At 50.8% G+C, this 24870-nt stretch overlaps 2 protein-coding genes across 2 annotated transcripts; both read left to right on the forward strand.

The window, feature by feature from the left end:
* Nucleotides 1–1394: 1394 nt before the first annotated feature.
* On the forward strand, nucleotides 1395–5066 carry EI90DRAFT_3078128 (uncharacterized protein). Its single transcript, XM_039061760.1, has 5 exons — nucleotides 1395–1702; nucleotides 1760–1905; nucleotides 1960–2110; nucleotides 2165–3868; nucleotides 3917–5066. Exons 1-5 carry the CDS (start codon nucleotides 1532–1534, stop codon nucleotides 4685–4687), a joined length of 2943 nt encoding a protein of 980 aa, XP_038910814.1. The 5' UTR covers nucleotides 1395–1531; the 3' UTR covers nucleotides 4688–5066.
* Nucleotides 5067–22864: 17798 nt separating this feature from the next.
* On the forward strand, nucleotides 22865–23539 carry EI90DRAFT_3292543 (uncharacterized protein; the record flags this gene model as incomplete). The annotated part of the gene is made up of 3 exons (XM_039067340.1): nucleotides 22865–23254; nucleotides 23331–23349; nucleotides 23493–23539. 3 exons carry the CDS (start codon nucleotides 22865–22867, stop codon nucleotides 23537–23539), a joined length of 456 nt encoding a protein of 151 aa, XP_038910815.1.
* Between the last annotated feature and the right edge of the window lie 1331 nt (nucleotides 23540–24870).

Here is a 24870-nt window from a genome sequence, read left to right on the forward strand (position 1 = left end):
TACTATTACCTTCTAACGCTGTCGACGTCCGAATCCTACTGAGAGTTAGGAGCGTCTTGTGGGTGGTGCCTGGAAGTAGGCATTGCGTTGCTCATTGCAAGCCATATTCACATGGCACCCCACTTTGCCGTCTACCCTTATGTAAATAACCAGTCTCTAGCCGAATTCCGCCGCTTGAGTGATGTTCGACTCGATTTTATGTAGCCTAGCGATGTGGTGCTTATGACATCATTTCATCCACTCCTTTTCAGTACTCTCATCTCCTACTATGGGCTCACGCACTGCGTACCTTCCGTTAGGTAGCACTCATGATGCTCGTACGAAGGGGAAAGATTGATTGATAACATGTAACCGCGTGGCAGTATAAGTGGCTGAGGTAATAACGGAATACCGGAGAAGGGAATAGTGAATGAGACATGGTACGCGCTGCTACACGTGAAACACTGTAGCATTGCGTGGAGATATACCGGCGCGTCGTCGTGGCATGTCATCCAACACCTCATATTAACTCTTGCTCATTACCGGGTCGTACACCAACAGACAATCTTCATTGTTTCGTTTTCATTTTTTCAAGCGTTGCAGTCGTGAGCTTCATACGTTTCATTATCTTTCCTTGGTTCTGTCCCGCGTTTAGGAGATGATGGTGCTGGCGCTAACCGTTGGGTGCCATCTTTCTTTACAACTGGCTTGGCGATCATTGTGTTTCGATAACAGTCCTTTGTCGGTTTTACATCAAGTCGAGAGCTGAGTGCGAATTCAGGTCCAGTGCGGCCACATACTGTGCTGGATAGGGAACGTCGAGAATCAGGCTTTGGAGTCCCGAGCTAGTTTCCAAGTGCCAATTATAATTAACTAGTGCACGGGTATGGGACGCCGTGCGCCCGCGGTGGTGTTTAAGTTGACGCTACAGCTCCACGAGCCTGGAACCAGTGACCGTGGGACATGTACGAACCGTCACTACTGCTGTGACGCTGTGGACCTTTATATTAATAAGGCGCTATCTAGTTGGCCCCTAATCAAAAGGGAAAGGAAATTGGTTGCGGAGAATGATTTTAGCCGGACTTGAACAAAAAGTATACTTGTCCAGGGCCCGTTTTTTCAATCAACGTGCACAATGCCAGCGCCGGGCCACTTACCGGCATCCTACTAGTATAGCTCGTGTGAAAGCTCATGGCTGCACTCCTGGACCCGGATGGAATGCTCCACTGACGCACATACGTCGCGGACGCGTGCCCTGGCACCGCTTACCACCCGCTCTCTGTACGAAGCGAACGCCGTGACCAGTGCCTCGGTATGACGCCCCACAGTCCTTTATCTAATTCTCATTCCTAATCACATTCATCCTGCTTCCAGTTCCAGGCAGCGCTATAATACTGGCTCTCGTGCAGTAGACTTACATATATCATATCCTTCCGCAAGCTTCCATAATCAGACGGACGCCTCGTGGTTCTAGCTTTTGGGCCTTTAGGGGCTTGCACGTGCGTTGCGCGCCCAAACTCTCTCTCCTCCATCCACTCGTCCGCTATCAACCATGTCGCTGCGGGAAAAGGCTGAAGATCTCAGGAAAACGATCGATAATCTCCTCGTGGTGGGAGTTGACATGGCGGTTCCAATTCTCAGGGTCGTCAATGCTACCGCTGATTGGTGTCCCCCTCTGAAGATGGCGACTGGCGGTGCACTCTCCATCTTCGACGAGGTTAAAGTTGGTGGTGATTCCAGCTTGATTATGAATGAAAGCTCACGCTAGTGTGCCACGTAGAAGTTCAAGGAGAACAAGAAGGAATGGGCTGATTTTGGTGAATACGTAGCTAGCACTGTGGCCAAGGTAGTTTCAGCCATAAAGTCTTATGATGTGTCAGCGGGGGAGGCAGGGTCATGGGTGGAGGGTGTCGCGGAGCTTGGGAGGTACGTTGTATTGGTTTTGGTAGTTTCCGATACCATACTTACGTCCAGTACCAGCGCGCTACAACGCATCCAGTCCAACATCAAACAAAGACTCAGAGAACTAGAGGAACGGTCAGGTGTAAGAAATGCACTGTCTCACTATCGAGACCCTGGAAAATTCGAGGGCCTAAAGAAAGATTTTGACAAAGCGCTGGCATCGTTTCAGGTAGCTCTCCTCATGGCATTGTTCCCTAATCATTCTGATCTTCGGACGGTGCAGTTTAGGACGAATTTAACAATTGGTGTCGAATTATCGACTATAAAGGACAGCTTAAACCGGCTGGAGGGTGCGATTGACGTTAAAGTGTCAACCATAGAGGACAGCCTAGACCATATGGAGGGTGCGATTGGCGTCAAATTGTCGACCATGGAGGACAGCTTAGACCGTCTGGAGAGTGACCCAATCCTTGATGATCTCCGATATCCTCAAATCGCCCATCATGATTCAACAGAGGCGTGCCTAGGTGGCACCAGGGTCGATCTCACGGAGCGTATCATGAACTGGTGTCGTAACACCGGGGATAACGAGAACCGGCTGATGCTACTGACCTCCGTCGCTGGCGCTGGAAAGACTTCGATTGTGCACACGATTGCAGATAGATGTAACAGGGAGGCTGTCCTGTTGCTATGTTTTTTCTTCAGAGCAGGCGAACAGCCACGGCCGGATTGTTTATTCAGCGGCATTGCACGAGCTCTAGCAAGCCGTGACACAGATTACCGTACCTTCATTATCTCTGCCCTTCGAAAAGACCCCACCCTCTCAACAGCTCCATTCACGATGCAGTTCCAGGAATTGGTGGCTTCACCTCTCCTCCATATGCGTTGGCGTCCAAGCCGTCCTATGGTGGTCATTATCGATGCTTTAGACGAATGTGATGAAGAAGCGTATCAACCCCTTGCTAAGATTCTTTGCGAGGAAGTACCCAAGTTACCGTCTTCCATAAAGTTTTTCGTTACTTCAAGACATGTTGATCTTGTTAATCGGTCCCTCTCACGCCATTTTCCTATCGATCACCTCACCATTGATCTCCTGGATGACACAAATATGCATGATTGTGCTGCATACATCGAATTCCAGCTACAAGAGCTTAAGAAATGGCATCCCGACTTATCGCATAAACTCCAAGATGAAGATAGTGCGGTGCAAGAGATCCGGGAACGAGCAGGTGGTTTGTTCATTTGGATCAGCACCATCTTTCGCTATATGAAGAAGCCTAGGAAGAATCCTATGAGAACACTGGAGAGCCTGCTCGACACCGGGACCAAACCGTCGAAGGTGCCCACTGAGAAGATGATGGACGACCTATATACGAGGATTTTGAAGAAGTTTGATTGGGAGGATCAAGATTTTGTGCATGACTACCCGATTGTGATGGGAGCGATCTTCGTTGCTCAGCAGCCTCTGTCCATCACAGCCTGGGATGCAATTCTATCACCTTTTCTCAATTCTTCTGTTCAATATGCTTTGGCCGAACTTGCTCCTCTGCTCTCAGGAGTTGAGGATTCCCACATTCCGGTTCGCATCTTACACCAATCTTTCCGCGATTTTATTGTCGATCGGATCGATCCCCAAACAATCAGCTCTCATTTTACTCTGATAACGGTGGGGGTGGAGAATGCCAGGGTCGCCCTGAGATGTACCGAGATTTTAAACAAGGATCTCTGCTCTGTGAATGGCTTAGGACAGATTGAAAACTTGTCTGAAAAAGATGAAATGCCGCGCATTCCTCCAAAGGAGCTATCTGAGCACTTTCGTTATGCATGTCGCCACATCATCCATCACCTCAGTGGAGTCCAGGGACGGTCTGAGGAGCTTGCTGGGCCAGTCAGTATGTTTCTGAGTCAGGAAGCAACTCAGTGGGTGGAAGTCTGTGTGAGAATGGAAAACTACGTCAGTATCTCATTACTCCCTGAGTGGGCTAAGGTATGGGTCATGGATTGTGTTAAAGAAACTGGCCTCATGGTCTTCCAGTTGGCTGTTGACCACAGGGCTGTTAGCACACTGGCTGAAGTGCTTACCCGGCTTCCGTGGAACCTGAAATTTTTTTCAAGATTCCAGGAGGCATATGAGGCAGCAAACGATTCTGTTGAACTCTGCCGTTACCTTTTTTCTGTGGACTCAAGTTCCTACACCCTGCCTTTGGCTGAGTCACTCAACAGTCTGTACATCGCTCTTTCTGGACTCGGACGGCACTCGGAGGCGCTCCCATTCATTGAAGAAAGCATCAAACTCCGTCGCCAGCTAGTTTCCATTAACCCAGGATCATACACCCCAGATTTGGCCAGCTCACTCAACAACCTATGTAATGCTCTTTCCAATCTCGGATGGCACTTGAAGGCACTCCCATTCATTGAAGAAAGTGTCAAACTCTATCGCCAGCTAGTTGCCAATAACCCAGGATCATACACCCCGGATTTGGCCAGGTCACTCAACAATCTATGTAATGCTCTTTCTAATCTTGGATGGCACTCGGAGGCACTCCAATTTGTTGAAGAAAGTGTGAAACTCCGTCGCCAGCTAGTTGCCATTAACCCTGGATCATACACCCTGGATTTGGCCAGGTCACTCAACAATCTACGTAATGCTCTTTCCAATCTCGGACAGCACTCGGAGGCACTCCCATTCATTGAAGAAAGCGTCAAACTCTATCGCCAGCTGGTTGCCATTAACCCAGGATCATACACCCCGGATTTGGCCAATTCACTCAACAATCTATGTAATGCTCTTTCCTATCTCGGATGACACTCGGAGGCACTCCCATTCATTGAAGAAAGTGTCAAACTCTGTTGCCAGCTAGTTGTTGTTAACCCAGGAGCATACACCCCGAATTTGGCCAGGTCACTCAACAATCTTTATGATGCTCTTTCCAATCTTGGACAGCACTTGGAGGCACTCTGTCAGGGCACGCCCGCCTGACCCGGCCCCACCTAACCCGATGCCCCACCATCCACTCCTCCCGACCTCCCCCCTCTTCCCCTTTTCTCCCTTCCCTTCCTTCCTCTCCTTCTTTTCTATTCTCTCTCCTCTTTATTCCTTTCTTATCACACGGACGACTTCCTTTGTATCAATGTACCATTGACCCGGCTGCAGTGTAACGCGCCCGAACCCGGACACACCGGACGCTCCTAGGACCTCTTACGGAGGTACCCAGACGGAGGTGGCTGTGCGCTCGGGTGACGTGGCGCTTCCCACGTGGCCTTCAACCACATGTATATAAACACAGCCTAAGTGGGAACTGAGAAGCAACCTTCTTCTCACATTTCCCACTTTAGGCAAGTAGCTTACACTTCCCTTGATAATGACAATAACACATTTCCCACTTTAGTCTTAGTGGCCAGGGACCCTTGTCTGCTTCGGGCCTGCTGCTACGCGCGCCTGCGTCATACCTACCGGACCCTCAGCCTCGGGCGATACACCCGGGCGCTCTCGACCCCGGGTCGGTCCCTGACACACTCCCATTCATTGAAGAAAGCATCAAACTCCGTTGCCAGCTAGTTGCTGTTAACTGTCAGGGGACGACTCCTGGGTCCCCATGACCCTAGCCTATGGCCCACAGCCTCAAGTCTAGCCAGCCCTATCCAGGGCACAATCCTACTGTGGGTCAGAGATGGTGTATAAGCAAGAGGCAAGTATATACAACTTGCCTACTGTGGGTCAGTGTCAGAGACTGGATTATTGTCGGAGTTGAGAATACTGTCAGAAGACGGATGGAGTTCTGTCTGAGTTGAGGTCGGAGGTGATGCAGAGGTCTGTTGGAGTGTGCATGCATGGATATGTGGGCAGAAATGTGTGGCGTGTCTGGAAGCGCTGTTCAAGGTTAGCAGAGTGGGATTGTGGCCTCAGCAACTCAGGTGGAGCACTGTGCCCTGAACTTGACATTTGGGGAAGATCCTGTATTTACAGACTGACACTTACAGCAGACTTCAAACAAGACTTGCAGGCAGAGCAGACTCAGAGGGGGGGAAGCCCCCTTTTCAGAAGGAGGGACTCAGACCAGGACAGGGGGGGTACTCTAGTTGATTTCAGACTGAGGTCCCTGAAAGTATTTACAAGGTATAAGTAGGTAAGAGAAATCAAAAGAGGGACTGGTCTGTCCGGTGTAAAAATAAGTGGAAATGAGCGGGGACTTGTCAAACTAAACCAAGGACAAGAACCTGGGAAATGGGAGGCAAGGAATGAATAAAGTCAAAGCGGATCAAGTACCAATATTGACAGATTAAATGAATGAATAGGAAAGTGCAATAGCACATGGATCAAATGCCAATATTGGGGTGAACATAATAGGCACTTGGCAAGGAATGAATGTTATGTTGCCAAGTGACAAAAATGGCCAGAGGACAAAAGTGGAGGTCAGCATGCGGTGCCAATACAAGTCCACAAATAAGCGTGGTCGGTGCGGTGCCGACACAAGTCTGCGAACAGAGGTTGATCTGTCAGCACTGTCACACAAGGACAGCATGAAGGCCAACAGAGGTACAGAGGGGAGTGGGAGTGTTGACCTGACCAGAGGTGTCAAGGGCAACCAGAAGTGGCCAGGGGGTGCAGAGATGGGCAGAGGGCATGGAGTGGGCAGAGGGTGTGGAATGCACGGAAGTGGGGCATGGCTGTGACCACATAGGGGGAAGCAACATCAGCAAAAAATTGTTATGCTCCTGAGTGCTCCGGAGTATCGAGAGCACTGGGAGAATCAGGAGGAGATTGGCCGGTCCAGGAACAGCCCATTTCCTCCGGAGTTGGCTAGGTACTCCAGGGCACTCCCAGGAGGGCCTGGAGCATTGCTTTGTGCACAAACATATCCAGTAAATACAATTTAAATGCTTCAAAGTGTATAGGGGTGAGAAGCTTCTGGGAGCTCCTGGAGCATTTGAAAATGAAAAGGAAAAAAAAAAAGAGGGAAGATCCCCCATGAATACCTCCTACCACAAGACTAACACAACAAGACACTGCTTAACATTTAGATCAAACACTATACTATATATCAAGGACACTGAGACTCACCAATACACAATCAAAATTTATGGCCTGATATATGATTAATCTGGCAACTTAATCACTTTCGGGCTGGCAGAATATGGGGGAGGGGGAAATGGGGGGGAATGAGGGGGGGAATGAGGGGGGAATGAGGGGGGAATGAGGGGGGAATGAGGGGGGGAATGAGGGGGGAATGAGGGGGGGAATGAGGGGGGAATGAGGGGGGGAATGAGGGGGGAATGAGGGGGGGAATGAGGGGGGAATGAGGGGGGGAATGAGGGGGGAATGAGGGGGGGATATAGAGGGAAATGAGGAAATTTTGAAAAATAGGGACTTCTAAAAAGTTGAAAAAAATAATTAGGGAAAAAATCAAAAAAATTCAGGAACTGTAGTGCCTTTGAAGTGCTTTCAGGATATATAATTATTTGCAAAATTGAGGAAGAAATGATGGAGAAAAATGGAAAATACTTTTGGAGACCCGAGAAATAATGAGAACTGAATTGATGGGAAAGTCTGAAAATTGAATAGGGAAGTGAGGGGAAGCCTTGTAGCATTGTTATTTTCTGCTGTTCTAATTTTTCCTGATTGTTCTTGGTCTCACTCCCAGCTGCTACTGGATACTCCTGGATACTCCTGGAAGCTCCTGGGAGGGTCCAGGAGCAGCTAATGGAAAATACTTTTGGAGACCCAAGAACTGAATTGATGGGAAAGTCTGAAAATTGAATAGGAAAGTGAGGGGAAGCCTTGTAGCATTGTTATTTTCTGCTGTTCTGATTTTTCCCGATTCTTCTTGGTCTCATTCCCAGCTGCTCCTCAATACTCCTGGAAGCTCCTGGGAGGGTCCAGGAGCAGCTGGGAGTGAGACCAAGAACAATCAGGAAAAATCAGAACAGCAGAAAATAACAATGCTTACAAGGCTTCCCCTCACTTTCCTATTCAATTTTCAGACTTTCCCATCAATTCAGTTCTCATTATTTCTTGGGTCTCCGAAAGTATTTTCCATTTTTCTCCATCATTTCTTCCTCAATTTTTCAAATAATTATATGTCCTGAAAGCACTTTAAAGGCACTATAGTTCCTGAATTTTTTTTTTGATTTTTCCCTAAATTTTTTTTTTCAACTTTTTAGAGACCAAAATTTTCCTCCCACTGCTCCTGGCACATTACATACTCCTCACCACTCCCAGCTGCTCCTGAACCCCCTCCCAGGAGAACACTATTGGCTCCAGGAGTGCCCAATCTGCTGTTTTGTCTCCCACATGCTCCAGCCACTCTTGATGCTCCGGAGCATAACGGACTTTTGCTGATGAATGAGTGTGGTTCAGATGGAGACAAGGCAGGCATAGGAACTGGAGGGACTGAATGCTGGGAGCGCCAAGGGCTCAGGAACTGGAGGTAAGGTGGGAATACCGGCAGGGTCTAGGTTCTGATTATTGGCCAAGTCTCATGCAATAAGGCAGGGGGCCAGACATGGGGTTGGGGGCTGGTTAGGATGGGTTTCGGGTCAGCGGATTCGCCTATTGGCATTGGTTCGCTGCTGACAGAGCCCTGGGATTTGTCGGTCATGACAGTCAGAGATGAGAAGGAAGTTAACTTCTCATCTTCCCACAGTGGCCACAATATTGAAAACTTCCAGAGATATCCGGAAGTCACATGAGACCCGAGACCTGGGGCCTGGGGCATCCGGCCACATGGAGTGTCCAGCACAGGGCACATGCAGGAAGTGCAACAGCCAGGTGTGGGTGTGGGTGCAGGTGCAAGTGTGGGTGTGGATGTGGGTATGGGCTAGGTCTGGGTGTATGCCCTGACATTAACCCAGGAGCATACTAGGGCTTTGGGTGGATTGGATTATCCTGGATGATCTGGAATTTTTGATGCCAGATGCCAGATTAGGATTGGGGGTCAGGATGTATTCTTGATCCGGGATTGGCATCCAGGATTGTCAGGGCACACCTGCCTGACCTGGCTCCACCCAGCCCAACCTGACCTGGTACCCCGCTGTCCACCCCTCCTCACCTCCTCCCCCTTCCCCTTCCTCTCTCCTCATCCATGCTTCCCCACTTTCCTCCTATCTTACTTCTTCTTTAATTTCTCTTTATTCTACATGGACGACCTTCTTTGTATCAATGTACCATTGGCCCATCTGCAGCGCGCCCACCATACACCTGGCCCAGGCACCTTGGGTGACTTCCCACTGTGCCCAGTATGCGTGCCTGCACTGGATGCCCTTGGGATCTCCCATGGAGACACCCAGGTGGTTATGGCTGTGTGCAAGGGTGATGTGGCACCTGTCATGTGATCTAAGCTGCATGTATATAAACAAACCTGAAGTGGGAACTGAAGAAGTAGTGTTACGGGGATGGGGGAAATTCCCCATTCCTCGATCCGTTCTTATAGTGGGATGAGTGAGGTCATATCTGGTCTGTACCATAACAGGATATGTAATTGATGAGTGATCCCAGTCTTGCCTGGGGGTGGACGATCGTATTCCCATAGATCGCGATTGGTGATGTAGTGAGCTATTAAGGGATTGATGGTAGGTAGTCAGAGATGCCAGGACGGATGGGTCAACCACGGGTACTTGGCACTCCTCAATGGAGCGTACCGTGTGCGAGGTCGCAACTTGTGAGATGGGTGAGAACTTCGTATAGTTGCCATCGGGTACTTGGCGTTCGCAGTGCGAACGTACCAGTAGCGGGTTGATGTCATATGCGCGCAATGAGGACTGACTAGTAGGGCCTTCGGTGACTTGGCGTTCCCAAAGGGAACATACTGTTGGTGGGGAAACATGATGACTGGCGAAGGAGGGAACAGACGGTGGATGGGTGGCGACTTGGCATTCGCGTAGCGAACGTGCCGGCATCATGGGAAGGTGGGCCTCATAGTATTCATGATCTCCATGATCGTGAGGTAACGTCGTATGTTGAGTACTGGGGGGAGAGCGGAGTGACGAGGACCCATAGGGTACAGATTCGATAGGACGATACACATGTCAAGAGTCTTCGACTCTCGACCTCGAGTTCTCACGGTGAGGGCCGTTAGAGGACTCGATATAACCAGACATATTGAGAGTTGTACAGTCACACGGGTTCAGTCGAGTCACAGGGAGGGTTGTTACAGAAGACAGTACACGAGACAGTTGTAGAGCAGTTGTTAGTTAGCAGGAACCGCCTTCGGCGGTTTCCATACAAGACGCGTGACTATCTACAAATGGTAAGGTCGCGGGAAATCCTGCAAAACACAAATAACCTCGGCCAGCACCAAAACCCCAATGGGGAAAGCTTTGCACAAGGGGGGGGAAAGGGGTAGAACGGGTAAGGAGGATAGGGTATCGGGATAGAGGGCGGAAGAGAGAAAGAGGGGAGGAACGATAGAGAGGGGAAGTCTTTGACCATGCGACGGATATGGTCGTTGGAGACTCCGTATCCGTAACATCGCCCCCCAGTCTCCTAACGACCATGACATGGTCCCTGAGGGGCATATCTCTGCGGGTCGTCTCTCCAGGGCGACTGGCTTCCTGAACGCTCGTGATAGGAATCCAGATGGAGGGAATCGTACTGAGCCCCACCGGAGGAGGATGGGTACGGATCCGATCCCAGGTACTGCACGGGCGGGGGGTAGGGCCGGCTCATAGGAGGAGGATGAACAGTCGTTGGAGGAGCTGCCAGGTTGACGACGAAGGTGGGCACAGCGGTGTTGGTGTTGCTGTCCACCACCCACGTAGGATTGACTGGCATCGCGAAAGTGGGCGTCTGCGGAATTGACTGTGGCCTTCCGGCGCTATACGGTACCATACTAGAAGGGGAAGGATCGGGATTTGAGTCTCTCGGGTCAGGGTGGTTATCCCTTCGAGCAATCGATTCTTGAGATGTAGGTCGAGAAGACCACCTTCTATCCACATCTCTGTTGTAGTCGGATCGACTAGGTTCGGGGCGATAAGAGTCCATCCGAGTTCGACGGGTTTCATTCCCCATTTGCCAGCGAGCCTGTCCCAAATGACCCGAGACTGATCCTTCTCTTCGTCCGGGATATGGATGGGACCTTCTCTCTTCTCGAGGCAATTTCCTCCAGCGGTTATGGTTCGACGAACCCGAGGGAGAGGATGAGGCAGAAGAGTTGTCAGTGGAAAGGGTGGATGGGGTGTTGGTAGGATGAACGCTTGGGTGCGGCACCACCACATTCGGAGGGGGTAGGAAGACTGAACTCCCCGCACCCGGCCAGTTGGGAGATGGAGGCGGTATGGAAACGTCTCCTAGGTTCAAGCCCAACGTTCCTGACGTCAGCTCGTCTGAGCCCTTGTCGAAGGGAGTCGGTGAATCTGGCTGTGCCAGTTGTCGCTCAGCATCATCCATGACCACCTCTTGTGCCTTGGTGCGAGTCATGAAGCGTCCGGTATCTGGGTAGTAGAATGTCCGGCTCAGACGACGTTTCTCCACCAACTTGAGGGTGGACGGGTCCTTGTTGGATGGGGGTGGACCAGGCCACACGAGTCGGAATTCGTAGGCCTCCCTGTCTTCAGCACCAGGCAATGGTTCGGGCGCATCTTCCCATCTGGGCCAGTCGAGGAACCAGGGAACTTCAGTCCCTTGAGCCAACGGGAGTCGATAATTACGAGCAGCCTCGGCATGTCCGCTCAGGTCCAGTTCTTTGAACAATCCATTCTTGATTACGCGACATGGCAGCTGACAAGCTAGGTATACAGCGAACTCGGGTGAATTTGCCGTCAATCGATCATCAGTCGAACTTTCTTCGAGAAAAATTCCTTTCAGGGGTTCCAACCAGGATATCTTGCGTCCCTCTTGGACTTCTACTTCCATCAGGTGTTCATGGATCCGGGTGTAATTGACGAAAGCGGTAAGGAGGGAAATGATCCGGAGTATGTAGGTGTATCGAGATATTATGGCGAAGGGGTGTTGCCAGGGAGCGAACTGGAAGGCAAAGATGTGACTGTCCAACTCGTGCTCGCCGCCCGACTTGGACTCGACTTTGTATATTACCTCCCTCAATTCGTTAGGCAATCGTAATTTCGTGAGGGCCTCAGCCTTGAGCGCAGCGGCCTTTGAAGACTCCCATCGTTCCAGCAATGGGGTCAGAGCTCGAGGCGGAACGTTCTGGTTCCCATTTTCTCTCAGCACTTCGGCCTCGTTGAGGTGGTGATATTCCGGTGGTAAGAGCCATAGTCGATCCAGAGATCGAGCACCGGGTCTTACGTGGTGCAAAGCGATGTACGAGAAAGTAGGGTCGAGAGGTCCCAGCTTGTCAGGCCCCGGCCTCGGACTCGGAGGCTCCCTGACCTCAACCCCCATCTAACCTGTCCTCACACTATGCGGGGCATGAGATGTATAGTAAAAGGGAGGATAATATATACACTTGCCTATGCGGGGCATGAGATGAGAAGAAGGGTAAAGGTCTCATCTCCCCGCATGGTTGCTATATAAAGGAATGGGTCACATGCCCACAACTATACAGCTCCTAGAGTTGTGTAGTGTGACCCGGAGGGAACATCCAGGTGGCAGTGCCCAGTAAGCGTGGGAACGTTCTGGGCGAGTTGCTCACCCAGAACTGTGGCTGTGACCCATGGGAACATTCTGGGCGAGCTGCTCGCTCAGAAAGTTCCCACGCTATCCCGTGCGCGTGCGTGTACACAACACACAAAGGCAACAACAAGGCAACAGTCAAAGAATAAAAGGGGGTAAAGTAGGTGGGGAGTCCGGGGCACCCTAAGGCAGGGTGCTGAACCCTGACACAGCTGCCCGTTTAACCACATAGGGTCGGATGGGGCTCTCTTGAAGGGCTCGGACAACACTTCGGCTGCTTCGAGACCTGGGCAGTCCTGTCTGTGATCGTCCGTGATCGCAACAGAGTTACGTGGGGTGGGCCTGCAGCTCATACTTGCCAATCCGAGAGACATTGTCAGTTGGGTTCGTTGATGGGATTGCAAGAGGGAAAACGATGGAGATGGAAGGTGATCGAAGTGTATTCTGATCACGTGCCATTAATCGACTTCGTGTGAATACCCGATCGGGAAGTGGGCACTTATTCACATCTGCTCAGGCCCGCCTTCGATCTATACCTTCCGAGGATCTCAGGGGCATTTCGGAGGTCTCTTTCGGTTGCCCAGGTGTCTTCTTGTGCCCCATATCCTTTCCACCTCACTCTGTACAGGAGTTTCCCTTTCCGCTTCCTGTGCCCCACCACCTCTTCTACCTCAAACTCTTCCAAGGCTTTCATATCGTCCCTGGGGTTGGACAGTAGCGGTCTTGAGATGTCACTGGGTGAATGATAAGGCCTCAGGTGCGCTACATTCACCACGTTATGCATAGGGTAGGAGTCGGGAAGTTTTAATCGGTAGGCGTTCTCGTTTATCACCTCCGTCACCTTGAATGGTCCAATGCGTCTCTGCATTAGCTTCCTCCCTGTACCCTTTACTTCCAGGAGGTTGAGTTTATGAGGATCGATCAGTACCAAATCTCCCACTTCGTACGTTACTCTCCTGTGTTTGGCGTTGTGCGCTCTAACTTGATGCAATTGTGCCAGATGGATCGCTTCTCATGCCCATCTTCTGCGTACGTTCAACGCGTCCACTCTTTCCTCCGCTTTGATGTTGAGGGACTCCTCAGGAACTAGGAATGAACTGGGCAGACGGGGCCGGAAACCCATCAGTAGCGTAGCAGGAGCTTCTCCCGTAGTAGTGTGAGGACTGTTATTGTACGCTAACATCAGAACGTCCAAGAATTCATGCCAGTCGTCCCTGTCCTTATTGACATAAGCTTGTAGCATGACTTCTAATTGCTGGTTCATTATTTCCGTCTGTCCGTCCGTTTGCGGGTGCGCAGCTGAAGACATCGCCAGCTTAGTGTTGAAGTGATGCGCTAAGGATGACCAGAACGTCGAGAGGAAACGAGGATCCCGGTCGCTGACTATTACTGCGGGCAACCCCACATGTTTAATCACATGGCGCCATAATAAGTCTGCAGCGCCCGTCGCGTCTGTGGTGGAAGAACATGGGATAAAATGCCCATATTTCGTGAACTTGTCTACCACTACCAAGATGGCGTCTGGCTGTGTGGCTCCTTTAGGAAGGGGTAATCCAGTCACGAAATCCAAGGTTATCATGTGGTATGGCAAGTCTGGGACAGGCAAGGGTTTCAACAGACCCGGCGTTTTGCCTCTGTCATGCTTGATCTTCTGACAGACGTCGCAAGTTTCCACATACTGTCGAGCATCCTTTCCAAGGTCCTTCCAATAACACTTAGATTTCAGGCGCTTGAGCGTTCTTTCTATACCCGCGTGGGCAGCCTCGTGAGTGGTGTCATGAATTTCCTTGAGGATCGTGGTCCTCAGACTTCTCGGAACACATAGGCGTCGGTTGGTTTGCGGGTCGTCCCAAAGTAGCAACCCTTCCTCCGACACTTGGTGGGCACCTCCTGCTACACCGCCGTCAAGAGTTTTGCGGTATATGTCCCCGAATTCTTCGTCCGTGTAGTAGGCCAGACGGAATTCCTCGGCTGTTCTCAGGGCTAAACCCAACCATAAACTTGTTGTGCCCTTTTCCACTTGATCTTCGTCCACGACGTCCATGCTACGCGATAGGTCTAACTTATCTACAGCGCGAGACCGTGCCCTGGTAACCACAAAGACTCCTTTTGCTGGGTCCTTGCGCAGATACGTGCTCCAACTTTGGATAAGGTCCTCCTGAGCCAGGCTGGTTTCTAGACTGAGTAGCTTTTCCACGTTCGGGGATATCGTTTCCGGGGTCCGGGCCAAGCGAGATAAGGGGTCTACGTTAGAATGTGCAAGTCCCGGACGGTGGACTATGGTCATTTTCGGGAATGCTGCGAAGACTAGACCCCATGCCGCTAGGCGACGATTGTAGTTTTCGAAGGTCCTCGCCCATTGCAGTGCTGCGTGGTCCGTGATTAGGAGTAGGTCCTCGCCCTCGATGAACGGCGTGAACCTGACTAACGATTCCTTAGCTGCTAAGGCTTCTCTCTCTGTTGCCGAGTATCGGGTCTCGGGACCCTTGCACATTCGACTCCAATAGGCGATAACCCTTTCCACCTGGATGGTAGATTCTTCGAAAGCGGACGCCCACTGTGCAGGTAGGGGGCGATCGTCTCGCCCGGCGTTCAACTTCTTTACCAACTCAGGAATCTGCTCCTGCCGATCATATGTGAGTTTCAACTTCTCGTAGGCGCGCGTCCCCTTGAGGTCCTTAATAGTCATCGGCTGTATCTGCTGTAACGTACCCACCAAAGCTACGTCAGACGCATCTGTATAGAGCCTATAACCCAACCCTTTCATGGGGTGTCCCCTGACCGGAGCCGTGGCTAGGGCATATTTCAACAATGAGAAGGCTTGTTTGCACAGCTCGTGCCAGATCCAGGGAGCCCCATCTTTCAATAAGTCAAAAAGGGGTCTGGCAATGAGTGAATATTGAGGTATGAATGAGGAGAAGTAAACCGCTATTCCAAGGAAGGTGCGCAGTGCCTTCCTGTTTTGGGGTTCTTCGATCTCCAGTAAGGCTTGCACCTTTTCCCTGTGAGTGGAGAGTCCCAGGCGGGATACCTTTTGACCCAGTAGCAACAAACTCTGGTATCCTAAATGACACTTGGGCAGCGAAAGCGTAAGGTTAGCCCTCTTTATAGCATCAAGAACTCGATCTATATGTGTCAAGTGTTGGGCGAAAGACGTGGAGTATACTACGATGTCGTCAATGTACACTAGGGCGAATTGCCACAGGAAAGGAGCTAGGACTTCCTGCATGACTCTTTGGAACACGGGTGGGCCGTTTCGCCACCCGAAGGGCATCCTCGTAAATTGAAACAATCCACGATGGGTACGAAAGGCCGTTTTGTCTCTCGATTCCTGATCGAACTCCAATTGCGTAAACCCTGATAGTGCGTCGAAGGTTGACATATATTGGGAACCGGAAAGGGCCTGTAGAATATCCGTTTGTCTTGGAATGGGGAACTCGTCCGGGATTGTGACCTCATTCAGTTTTCGCCAATCCACGCAGAGCCTATTCTTCCCTCTTTGGCTGACGATTATAACCAGGGCGCCCCAGGGACTCTGGGACGGCTCGATCACTCCCATCTCTAACCAGGCGTCTAACTGTTTATCGATGATCTCTCTTTTCAGAGGGGAGGCATGGTATGGCGGAAGCGAGATGGGTTTCGTGCCTTCTTTTAATGATATATGCATGCGGGCATCATATCGTCCCAGGTTCCCAGCCATAGTGAAGGCCCTCTCGTGCTTCTGCACCAAGGCTCGGAGCTGCTCCTTTTCTATGGGCGATAACTCTGGGTTTACGTCTACCACATCCACCAAGGTTTCAGGAAGGACCTCGTCTCCAGGTATCGTCTCCACTGTCTTTGGTCCGACTAAAGCTCCGTCGATATCATGGGCTTCCTCAGGTTGTCCCCGGACATTGGCTTCCGCTACGACAGCCTGTATTAATAGTCCTTTACTCAGGAACTCACGGATCTGAGGCTCGCTTAGTTGTTCGGTGCCATCTAGATCCTCGTTGGGATTGCACATGGATGCTATCGTTGTCCCGCTCTGGACTTTGATCGGGTATGGGTTTGGATTGGTCAAGGGAAGCCTAAAGGGATGGGTGGTGTTTACGAGCATGGTCAGAGGTGGCAGACAGTCACCCTGCTTCCATCCCGTCCTCCGTCCTTCGACGAGGCGTACCCCCGAGTTGTGGTCGAAGTTACCAGTGACCCCAACCAGGCGGACTGTGTACAGTTCTAAGGTCACATCCTCCGTGATTTTTAGTTGACCCGTACCCGAGACGTTCACTCGTTTAGGTTCTCAAGAATGAGGAGGTCCGGCTATAACTGGATAGGCGGGCACGTGATGAATCTGGCTCTTGAGGGGAACCTGGTGGTCTGAGTCTGCCACTTGCCAGAATTCTCGTTCAGGTGGACGCATGGTATGCAGCTGGAACGCTGTCTGCACGTCTTCAGCTATTAACAGAGGGATGGTCATCCCTTTGAGTACGTAAGCTTCCACACCCCGCAACAGGACGTGACCTCGTTGTGAGGGTAGGTATAATTCAATCGTCGTGTAGCCTTGGCATTTAGCCTTCCCTGTTAGCTGAACCAAATTCAATTTCAATCCTTGCTTAATGCAGGTGCCTTCTCCTTTAATACAGTCGTACAGGTCAGTCGATATTAGCGTGCAGGCTGCCCCAGAGTCGGCCAACGCTTCTATCTCGATCCCATCTATTGCATTGATACGACAACGGACTCGACATGCGTCAGATCCTAAGGACTGCTGACCTGGGGGTCGCTCGAATATCTTACGGGCTTCATATATCTCACCCGGGACCAGGGCGGCCCCAATGAGTCTCTCATCAGGCAGGATCTCCTTCCACGTACAGGCCGCAATGTAAGAAAAGGAAGAATCTTCGGCATTATCTATGTCAGGTATGTCCGACGATTCGGAATCGGACAGGGTACAAAACTCTGTGTAGGCCACTGCGAATTCTGCTTCCTGACCTTGCACTAAGGCAGCATAAGCCCGTCGGTAGGTACTTTCCAACTTGGACGAGTTGTCACGTTCCTTACGGTCGTTCCTGGCTCGATCAGCCTTCCTAGGGGGACAGTCGTTGTCCCAATGGTTCGCACTTCCACAGTGCCGACACGGTCTGGGCGGTTTCTTCCACGACTTGAAGTCGCTCATAGGGTAGGTCTGGCTTCCGGACGCGACGGCGACGCTTCTGGTCTCGACATGGTCTCCTCCGCGTTTATTCCTCTCCAAATTAATGCGGGCGACTCGGTTTGCTAAAGCGTCGATACTGAACTCGTTGCTAGCTACTAATTCGTCATGCTTAAGTTTAGTCAGCCGTAAGAGTTCCTCGGCTGTGTCGACCTGATCGATGTTGAGATGGGCCCACCATCCTTTCAGGATGTCTTCTAGAAGTCTTTGGGCCTCGCCCCTCAAGACCTCTGGTCCGGGAACATCGGCGAGTGGATATAGGATGCGTAGGAGTCGTAGTTTGCATGTCATGAAGTTGTGCGGGGACTCCTTAGAGTACCTTTCACCCTTACGGTACCTACAAGCGTGGAATCGATCTCGAATCTTGTCGAGGAAGGCGGGTGTTAAGAAGAAATGAAGCACATATCCGTGTAGATCTTCCCAATTGGTGGTAAAATACAACTTGTCGGCGACCGGTACAGTCGACCACCAGTCTGCCATAGCACCCTTGAAATGACCAGGAAGTACGCGGGTCATTTGTTGGGCGAAAGCAGGCGAGTGCCTGGCCAGGTTCCGACATATGCTGCACCACGTTATATAGCTGTCGATCGAACCATCGAACTCTGGGAAGTCTGACGCAGTATATTTGCGATCCACGTAAGGTTGTGTGCGGTCGAGAGGAGGAGGTCTGTATCCAGGATTCTGCTGAGGCGCTGCCAACGCTCCAGGTCCGGGAGGCGGGGGAGGGGGCGGTGCCCCAGCGTATCTGACGGGTAGAATGTGCCCTGGGTATGGAGCCCCACCGGGCGGAGGAGGTGGTCCAGGTGGAGGTGGTGGTCCTGATGGGGGTGGTGGACCCGCACCTCGTGGTGGCGGCTGCCAGGGGTCGGGAGGTGGTTGTCTCGGATCATGACCTGGATCTCTGGATCCAATGGGTCCTTCATTCGCCGGATGGTGAGGGACACGAGGGGGTTCGGGTCCACGGTTGTCAGGATCAAGTCTCTCCTCGACAGGTCCCAGCTCTGTCTTCCTTCCGACCTTCAGACCTTTCACAAATTCCGTGTAACCCACGTTCTCCTTGGGGTTCTCGAAAGCGTTGGTCTCTCAACAAACTGTGACGAATGGCATTGAGGGTTCGTCTCTGAGTAGCATCCCTGCAGCAACATTAATGCTTGGTCTAGGCACCGGGAAGGCCCTGGACGGTAGGGTGCGTTTATGAACGAAAGTGGTCTCTTCCGTGGGAGATATGAGATCCTCAAATGTAGTCCATCCCGACGGGAGGGCTTCAGGTTGCCGAGTGGGTCGCATTTCGGTCGACCACGCCTCCTTGACTTGTCCAGGATCCGTAAACTTGGCGGGCGAGACATTTGCCAACCTGAATCCACTCATGCGCGACTCGTCGAATTCCCGTGAAGGACGAGCAGCTTTCTTGATGGCATTGAAATGTTTTTCGAAGGAATTGAAACGCTGGTCTAGGAAGTTCCATGCAATGCTGAACTCCTTAGGCAATGACCATCCTCTTATGGTGAATATCAGGGCGAGGTCACCTCGGGGATCCACTACAAAATCACCTGCGGCTAAGTTGGCCTTGGTGGCTAGCTGGGTGAACTCGGTGATTTTCATGAGCAGGTCGGTTAGCTCGACCTGCCATACGGTCCCTAGTCGATATCTCAACGGCTCTCCTGTCAGGGCACACCCGCCTGACCCGGGCCCACCCGGGCCCACCCGGCCACACCACACCCGCTCCCCGCTGTCTATCCCCCTCCCCCCTCCTTCCTCCCTCTCCTCCCCCCTCTTTTCCCTTTTCTTTCCCCTTTCTTTATTTCATTCTTCTCATGTTCCTCTTCCTGTTTATTTCTTTCTATCTACACGGACCACCTTCCCTTGTATCGATGTACTATTGACCCGTCCGGCCCACACACCCCGGACGGCCTCCCGCTGTGCCCAGCACGCGCGCATGTAGCGGACGCTCTCGGGATCCCCCACGGGGACACCCGGATGCCTGCGGCTGCCTCCGAGGATGACGTGGCACCTGTCATGTGACTCAAGCCGCATGTACATAAATGTACCTGAAGTGGGAACCGAAGAAGTAACCTTCTTCTCACATTCTCCACTTCAGTCTGAGTGGCCAGGGACCACTGTCCCGGATCGGGCCCGCCAGTACGCACGCCCGCTCCACACCCCGCGACGGCCTCAGTGCCGGGCATTACCCCTGGGCCCTCTCGACCCCGGACGCGTCCCTGACATCTCCTTCGAGACCGGCTCCAACAGACTCTTTCTCGAGATCAGCGGGAGCGAGACGATGCCAATTTCGTATACGTTTCATGTAGTTATTCAAATCCTCAAAAATTCCACCTTCAAACTCTCCAAGAGCTTCGATGACTTGCCTGAGAGCTTGTTGTCGTAGGAATGCACCGGGCGAGGAATGCACGTCTTCGCCTACTGGCGAGGTATCTCTTGAATTGGATCTACGATCTGACTGACTAATCCTCATGGGGCGGGAAGGAGGATACAATTCGTGTGTCACTTGGGCCGGGGTGACTGGTTCGTCTCCCAACAGGGACACCGTCTTAGGTGGCATGGTGCGAGTTTCTCGCACCAGGGTTGGGGCACCAATGTTACGGGGATGGGGGAAATTCCCCATTCCTCGATCCATTCTTATAGTGGGATGAGTGAGGTCATATCTGGTCTGTACCATAACAGGATATGTAATCGATGAGTGATCCCAGTCTTGCCTGGGGGTGGACGATCGTATTCCCATCAATCGCGATTGGTGATGTAGTGAGCTACTAAAGGATTGATGGTAGGTAGTCGGAGATGCCAGGATGGACAGGTCAGCCATGGGTACTTGGCGCTCCTCAATGGAGCGTACCGTGTGCGAGGTCGTGACTTGTGAGATGGGTGAGAACTTCGTATAGTTGCCATCGGGTACTTGGCGTTCGCAGTGCGAATGTACCGGTAGCGGGTTGATGTCATAAGCGTGCAATGAGGACTGACTAGTAGGGCCTTCGGTGACTTGGCGTTCCCAAAGGGAACGTACCGTTGGTGGGGAAACATGATGACTGGCGAAGGAGGGAACAGACGGTGGATGGGTGGCGACTTGGCGTTCGCGTAGCGAACGTGCCGGCATCACGGGAAGGTGGGCCTCAAAGTATTCACGATCTCCATGATCGTGAGGTGACGTCGTATGTTGAGTACTGGGGGGAGAGCGGAGTGACAAGGACCCATAGGGTACAGATTCGATAGGACGATACACATGTCGAGAGTCTTCGACTCTCGACCTCGAGTTCTCGCGGTGAGGGCCGTTAGAGGACTTGATATAACCAGACTTATAAGACATATTGAGAGTTGTACAGTCACACGGGTTCAGTTGAGTCACAGGGAGGGTTGTTACAGAAGACGGTACACGAGACAGTTGTAGAGCAGTTGTTAGTTAGCGGGAACCGCCTTCGGCGGTTTCCGTACAAGACGCATGACTATCTACAAATGGTAAGGTCGCGGGAAATCCCGCAAAACACAAATAACCTCGGCCAGCACCAAAACCCCAATGGGGAAAGCTTTGCACGAGGGGGGGAAAGGGGTAGAACGGGTAAGGAGGATAGGGTATCGGGATAGAGGGCGGAAGAGAGAAAGAGGGGAGGAACGATAGAGAGGGGAAGTCTTTGACCATGCGATGGATATGGTCGTTGGAGACTCTGTATCCATAACAGTTATTGTTGGCCACCCATGGCTTCTCCTTCACAACCCAGAGGTGGATTGGGTTCGACAGAAGGTGACGATGACACGATGTCCACCTGAGTGTCAGAGAGCTGTACCCGCGAGAGTAGAATTGGTAGAACCCGGAGACGAAGTCTTCATGGTCCACGTGATGTTGATGTGCGGCGTGCCGGAGATTCGGGCCACCACTACCCCTTCTCAGCAATTCGCAGAAGGCCTACTGCCTCTATGAAGATGTCTTTTCAAAGGAGGCATTTAATGCATTACCTCTGCGGAAGCCATGGGATCATGCAATAGATATCCTACCTGGGGCTGATCTCCCACAGTCACGCACCTTTCCTTTGTCCCGAAACAAACAAAAGGAACTTGATGAGTTTCTGCAAGAGAACCTTGCCAATGGCCGCATCAGGCCATCTAAATCCCCAATGGGGGCCCCAGTGTTTTTTGTTAAAAAGAAAGACGGATCCCTCTGACTTGTTCAAGACTACCGAAAGCTGAACAAAATCACAGTGAAGAACTCATACCCACTCCCACTCGTGTCAAATGTGCTCAACCGTCTTCAAGGCTCGAAGTACTTCTCTGTCTTGGACCTCAGATGGGGTTTCAACAATGTCCGGATTAAGGAAGGCCATGAGTGGAAGGCTGCTTTCCGCACCAACTGAGGACTGTTTGAGCCCCTAGTCATGTTCTTCGGCCTCTGTAACTCCCCCGCAACCTTCCAGACGATGATGAACGACATTCTCCGAGAGTTTATTGACAGAGGTGTTGCCATCTGTTATATGGATGAAGTTCTCTTTCTTCATTCATTAATATCGCACTTGATCCACCACTCCTTCCGGGCCGGTCCATTTAGTTACTTGTGCTTATAATGCATGTAGGTTACACCGGATGTACCTCAGTTTGTATATCGACTTGGATTTACCCCCCCCCTTGTCTCTTCTCCTCATTGTAAGGCTTCTGTCTGAAATTGGGACAACAACGTAAGAACGAAGCACAGTGCTCCACCCAAGTCGCTGAAGCTAAAGTCCCACCCCTCCGACCTTACGAGCTCAGACGACTTTGTGCACCTTGCGGATCATCCAGATACACATCCAACACGTTCCTGACAGACTTTACAACAAGGACAAGGGATGAATTCCTGAAATCAGCGAGTGTTTGTTGGCAACACATCTACGTGGTCAAGCCTGATGGAGTTTTGTTCATGTGGTAATGTGGGAAGGGAAAATGAAATTGGAACAGGCAGCAGAGACCCTTGCAGTCTTATTTATCGCAAATATTGGGCAGGAGTGCAAATTTATGCACTATCCCCAACCTGTGAAACAAGTATACTGTACTGGCACGACCAACAACTGGTCACACATCATCCAGTTTGGAGCATGGCACTGGACATCCAACTGGCAAGCTTGAGTGATGCATGACAGCCAACAGGCTGAGGCCAGAACTGCATGACACAACCCCTCAGACAACAGGTTTTCTGTCTTATATCCGAGAGAATTTGATAATATTTGAATTTTGAAATGGAAATTCTCATGTCAAATTTTCTGCCCGGTATTATGGATGGATTTGTGCTTGCCAGCCATATTGCAGCTTGTGCTGAGGAAACTATCACATACAACAACACCCCTATATTTCTCATTGGTTGCTACAGGCTGTTCTCAATATGCAAGCATCCTACTGGTGACAGTGGGATTCATCCTAACTCTACTATGGTAGTACATGAAGGACAATTCTCAGAAGCTGTAGAGGATGATGTGGAGGTGATGTTGGAGGAGGTTTATGAACATCTCAACACCGGAACCCTGCCTGATGGCCTTGCCGACATGAATGGTGGCCTTCAGTTGATGCTGACAATGCAGAATCCATTGGAGAATTCACTGTGGCAGTTGGGTCTGAAGTTGGTAGTGGTGAGTTGGGATGGGGTAAGTGGCTTAAACAGGCAAGACAGACACACTTTTAACGATGTAGTTGGAAAATTTGAATTGAAAGCTTGCACAGCCACTGGATTCTACTCAAAGTGCGTGACACCGGACATTGGGCCAGCAGGCCTGTGTGATGCGTGACCTATGAAGTGAGTTACCGAAAAAAATTTATGAAATGAGTTACCGAAAAGAATTTCTGCATTTGCATGTTGTCCTTTGCTTGTTGCATACTTTGCAGACATCACATACTTTGCACACTTCGCACACTGTGGCAACTTCCCATAGTTCCCACACTTTTCATTTTCAATAACAAACAAATTGCTTCCAATACAAGTCACATTGTGAGTTCAATACAGAAAGTCATATGCTACAGAGTGTGGCTATTTCCGCAGGGTCAAACACAAGTCCGATTGGGCCAGGTTAATGTTAGGTAGGGTTAACTAATTTTTTTTCTGTGGATTGGGGAGATTAGAGCTTTGAAGTGAGCCTTGTTTGCCATGGGAAATTAAAGGCCGGATAGTGACAGAGCACAGCCATACTACATTTTGCAAAATTTCGGAAAAGGTTGTTGAGCATGAGGTCACATTGTCTGAAAGGTCCAATTCAGTATCTTTCCCATGGTTGAAGCTGAGAACTTGTCTCATTTTGCGGAAATAGCCACACTCTGTAGCATGTGACTTTTTGTATTGAACCTGCAATGTGACTTGTATCGGAAGCAATTTGTTTGTTATTGAAAATGAAAAGTGTGGGAACTATGGGAAGTTGCCACAGTGTGTGAAGTGTGCAAAGTATGTAATGTCTGCAAAGTATGCAACAAGCAAAAGACAACATGCAAATGCAGAAATTCTTTTCAGTAACTCATTTCATAAAAATTGCTGCAATGTCAAAGTGCGCATGCTGCTATCAGCAACTTCCCATGCACTGCATGTGTCACATAACAGACTTTGCACACATTGCACACATTGCACACATTGCACACATTGCACACATTGCACACATCACACATCAGGCTCTTTTGTATCGGGAGCCTAGTGCTGCAGGACATCTCAGGGTGTTTTCCCGAAATTTCTTGTTCGGATCCTTCAACGGGATTCGATGGTTCACCTCCCTCAAGGGAGGCATTTCTAATGGTGCTGGTGCCATTACAGTTTCGAATTTCTCTCTCCACCACTCCCTGAGTATTTCGAACTCGGGGTTGTTCATGGAGAGACCTTCCAGATGTGGTACGTCTGGAAGTTCTAGTCCTTCCGGACTAGGATTGGGCCAACCTTCAGGGTACTTTCTTTACCCTGAGGTGTGTTTCAATCCTGCCTCCCTGTCAGGGGGGGCTTCTTTTTTGGTTGTTCTCAAGCTCTTGCTCAAGTTTTCCATCCATGTGATCTCATCACACGGTCTTCGCTTATTCCAAGGGTGTCTATGTTGCCCTTGTTCACTGTTCTCACTTTGTGGGACTGGAAGTCTAAGCTTACCTGGTTTTTGTTTAACCAGGGGGCGCCGAATATGGCATCGTATCTATCGATGTTAATTACATCGAAGTAGTGTTTTTCTACATGGCCGTTAATCTCAATGTCCACGTTTGTTCCGAACAGGATCTGTGATCTTGTTCCTTTCATCCC

This window comes from Cantharellus anzutake (assembly GCF_015039405.1).
Source record: "Cantharellus anzutake strain C23 chromosome Unknown EI90scaffold_73, whole genome shotgun sequence".
Lineage (NCBI taxonomy): Eukaryota > Fungi > Basidiomycota > Agaricomycetes > Cantharellales > Hydnaceae > Cantharellus > Cantharellus anzutake.

Coding starts and splice junctions, on each gene's coding strand:
- EI90DRAFT_3078128 (XM_039061760.1), top strand. CDS start 1,532: ATGTCGCTGCGGGAAAAGGCTGAAGATCTCAGGAAAACGATCGATAAT. Junction 1,703..1,759: donor CCATCTTCGACGAGGTTAAA/GTTGGTGGTGAT, acceptor TGTGCCACGTAG/AAGTTCAAGGAGAACAAGAA. Junction 3,869..3,916: donor TACTCCCTGAGTGGGCTAAG/GTATGGGTCATG, acceptor ATGGTCTTCCAG/TTGGCTGTTGACCACAGGGC.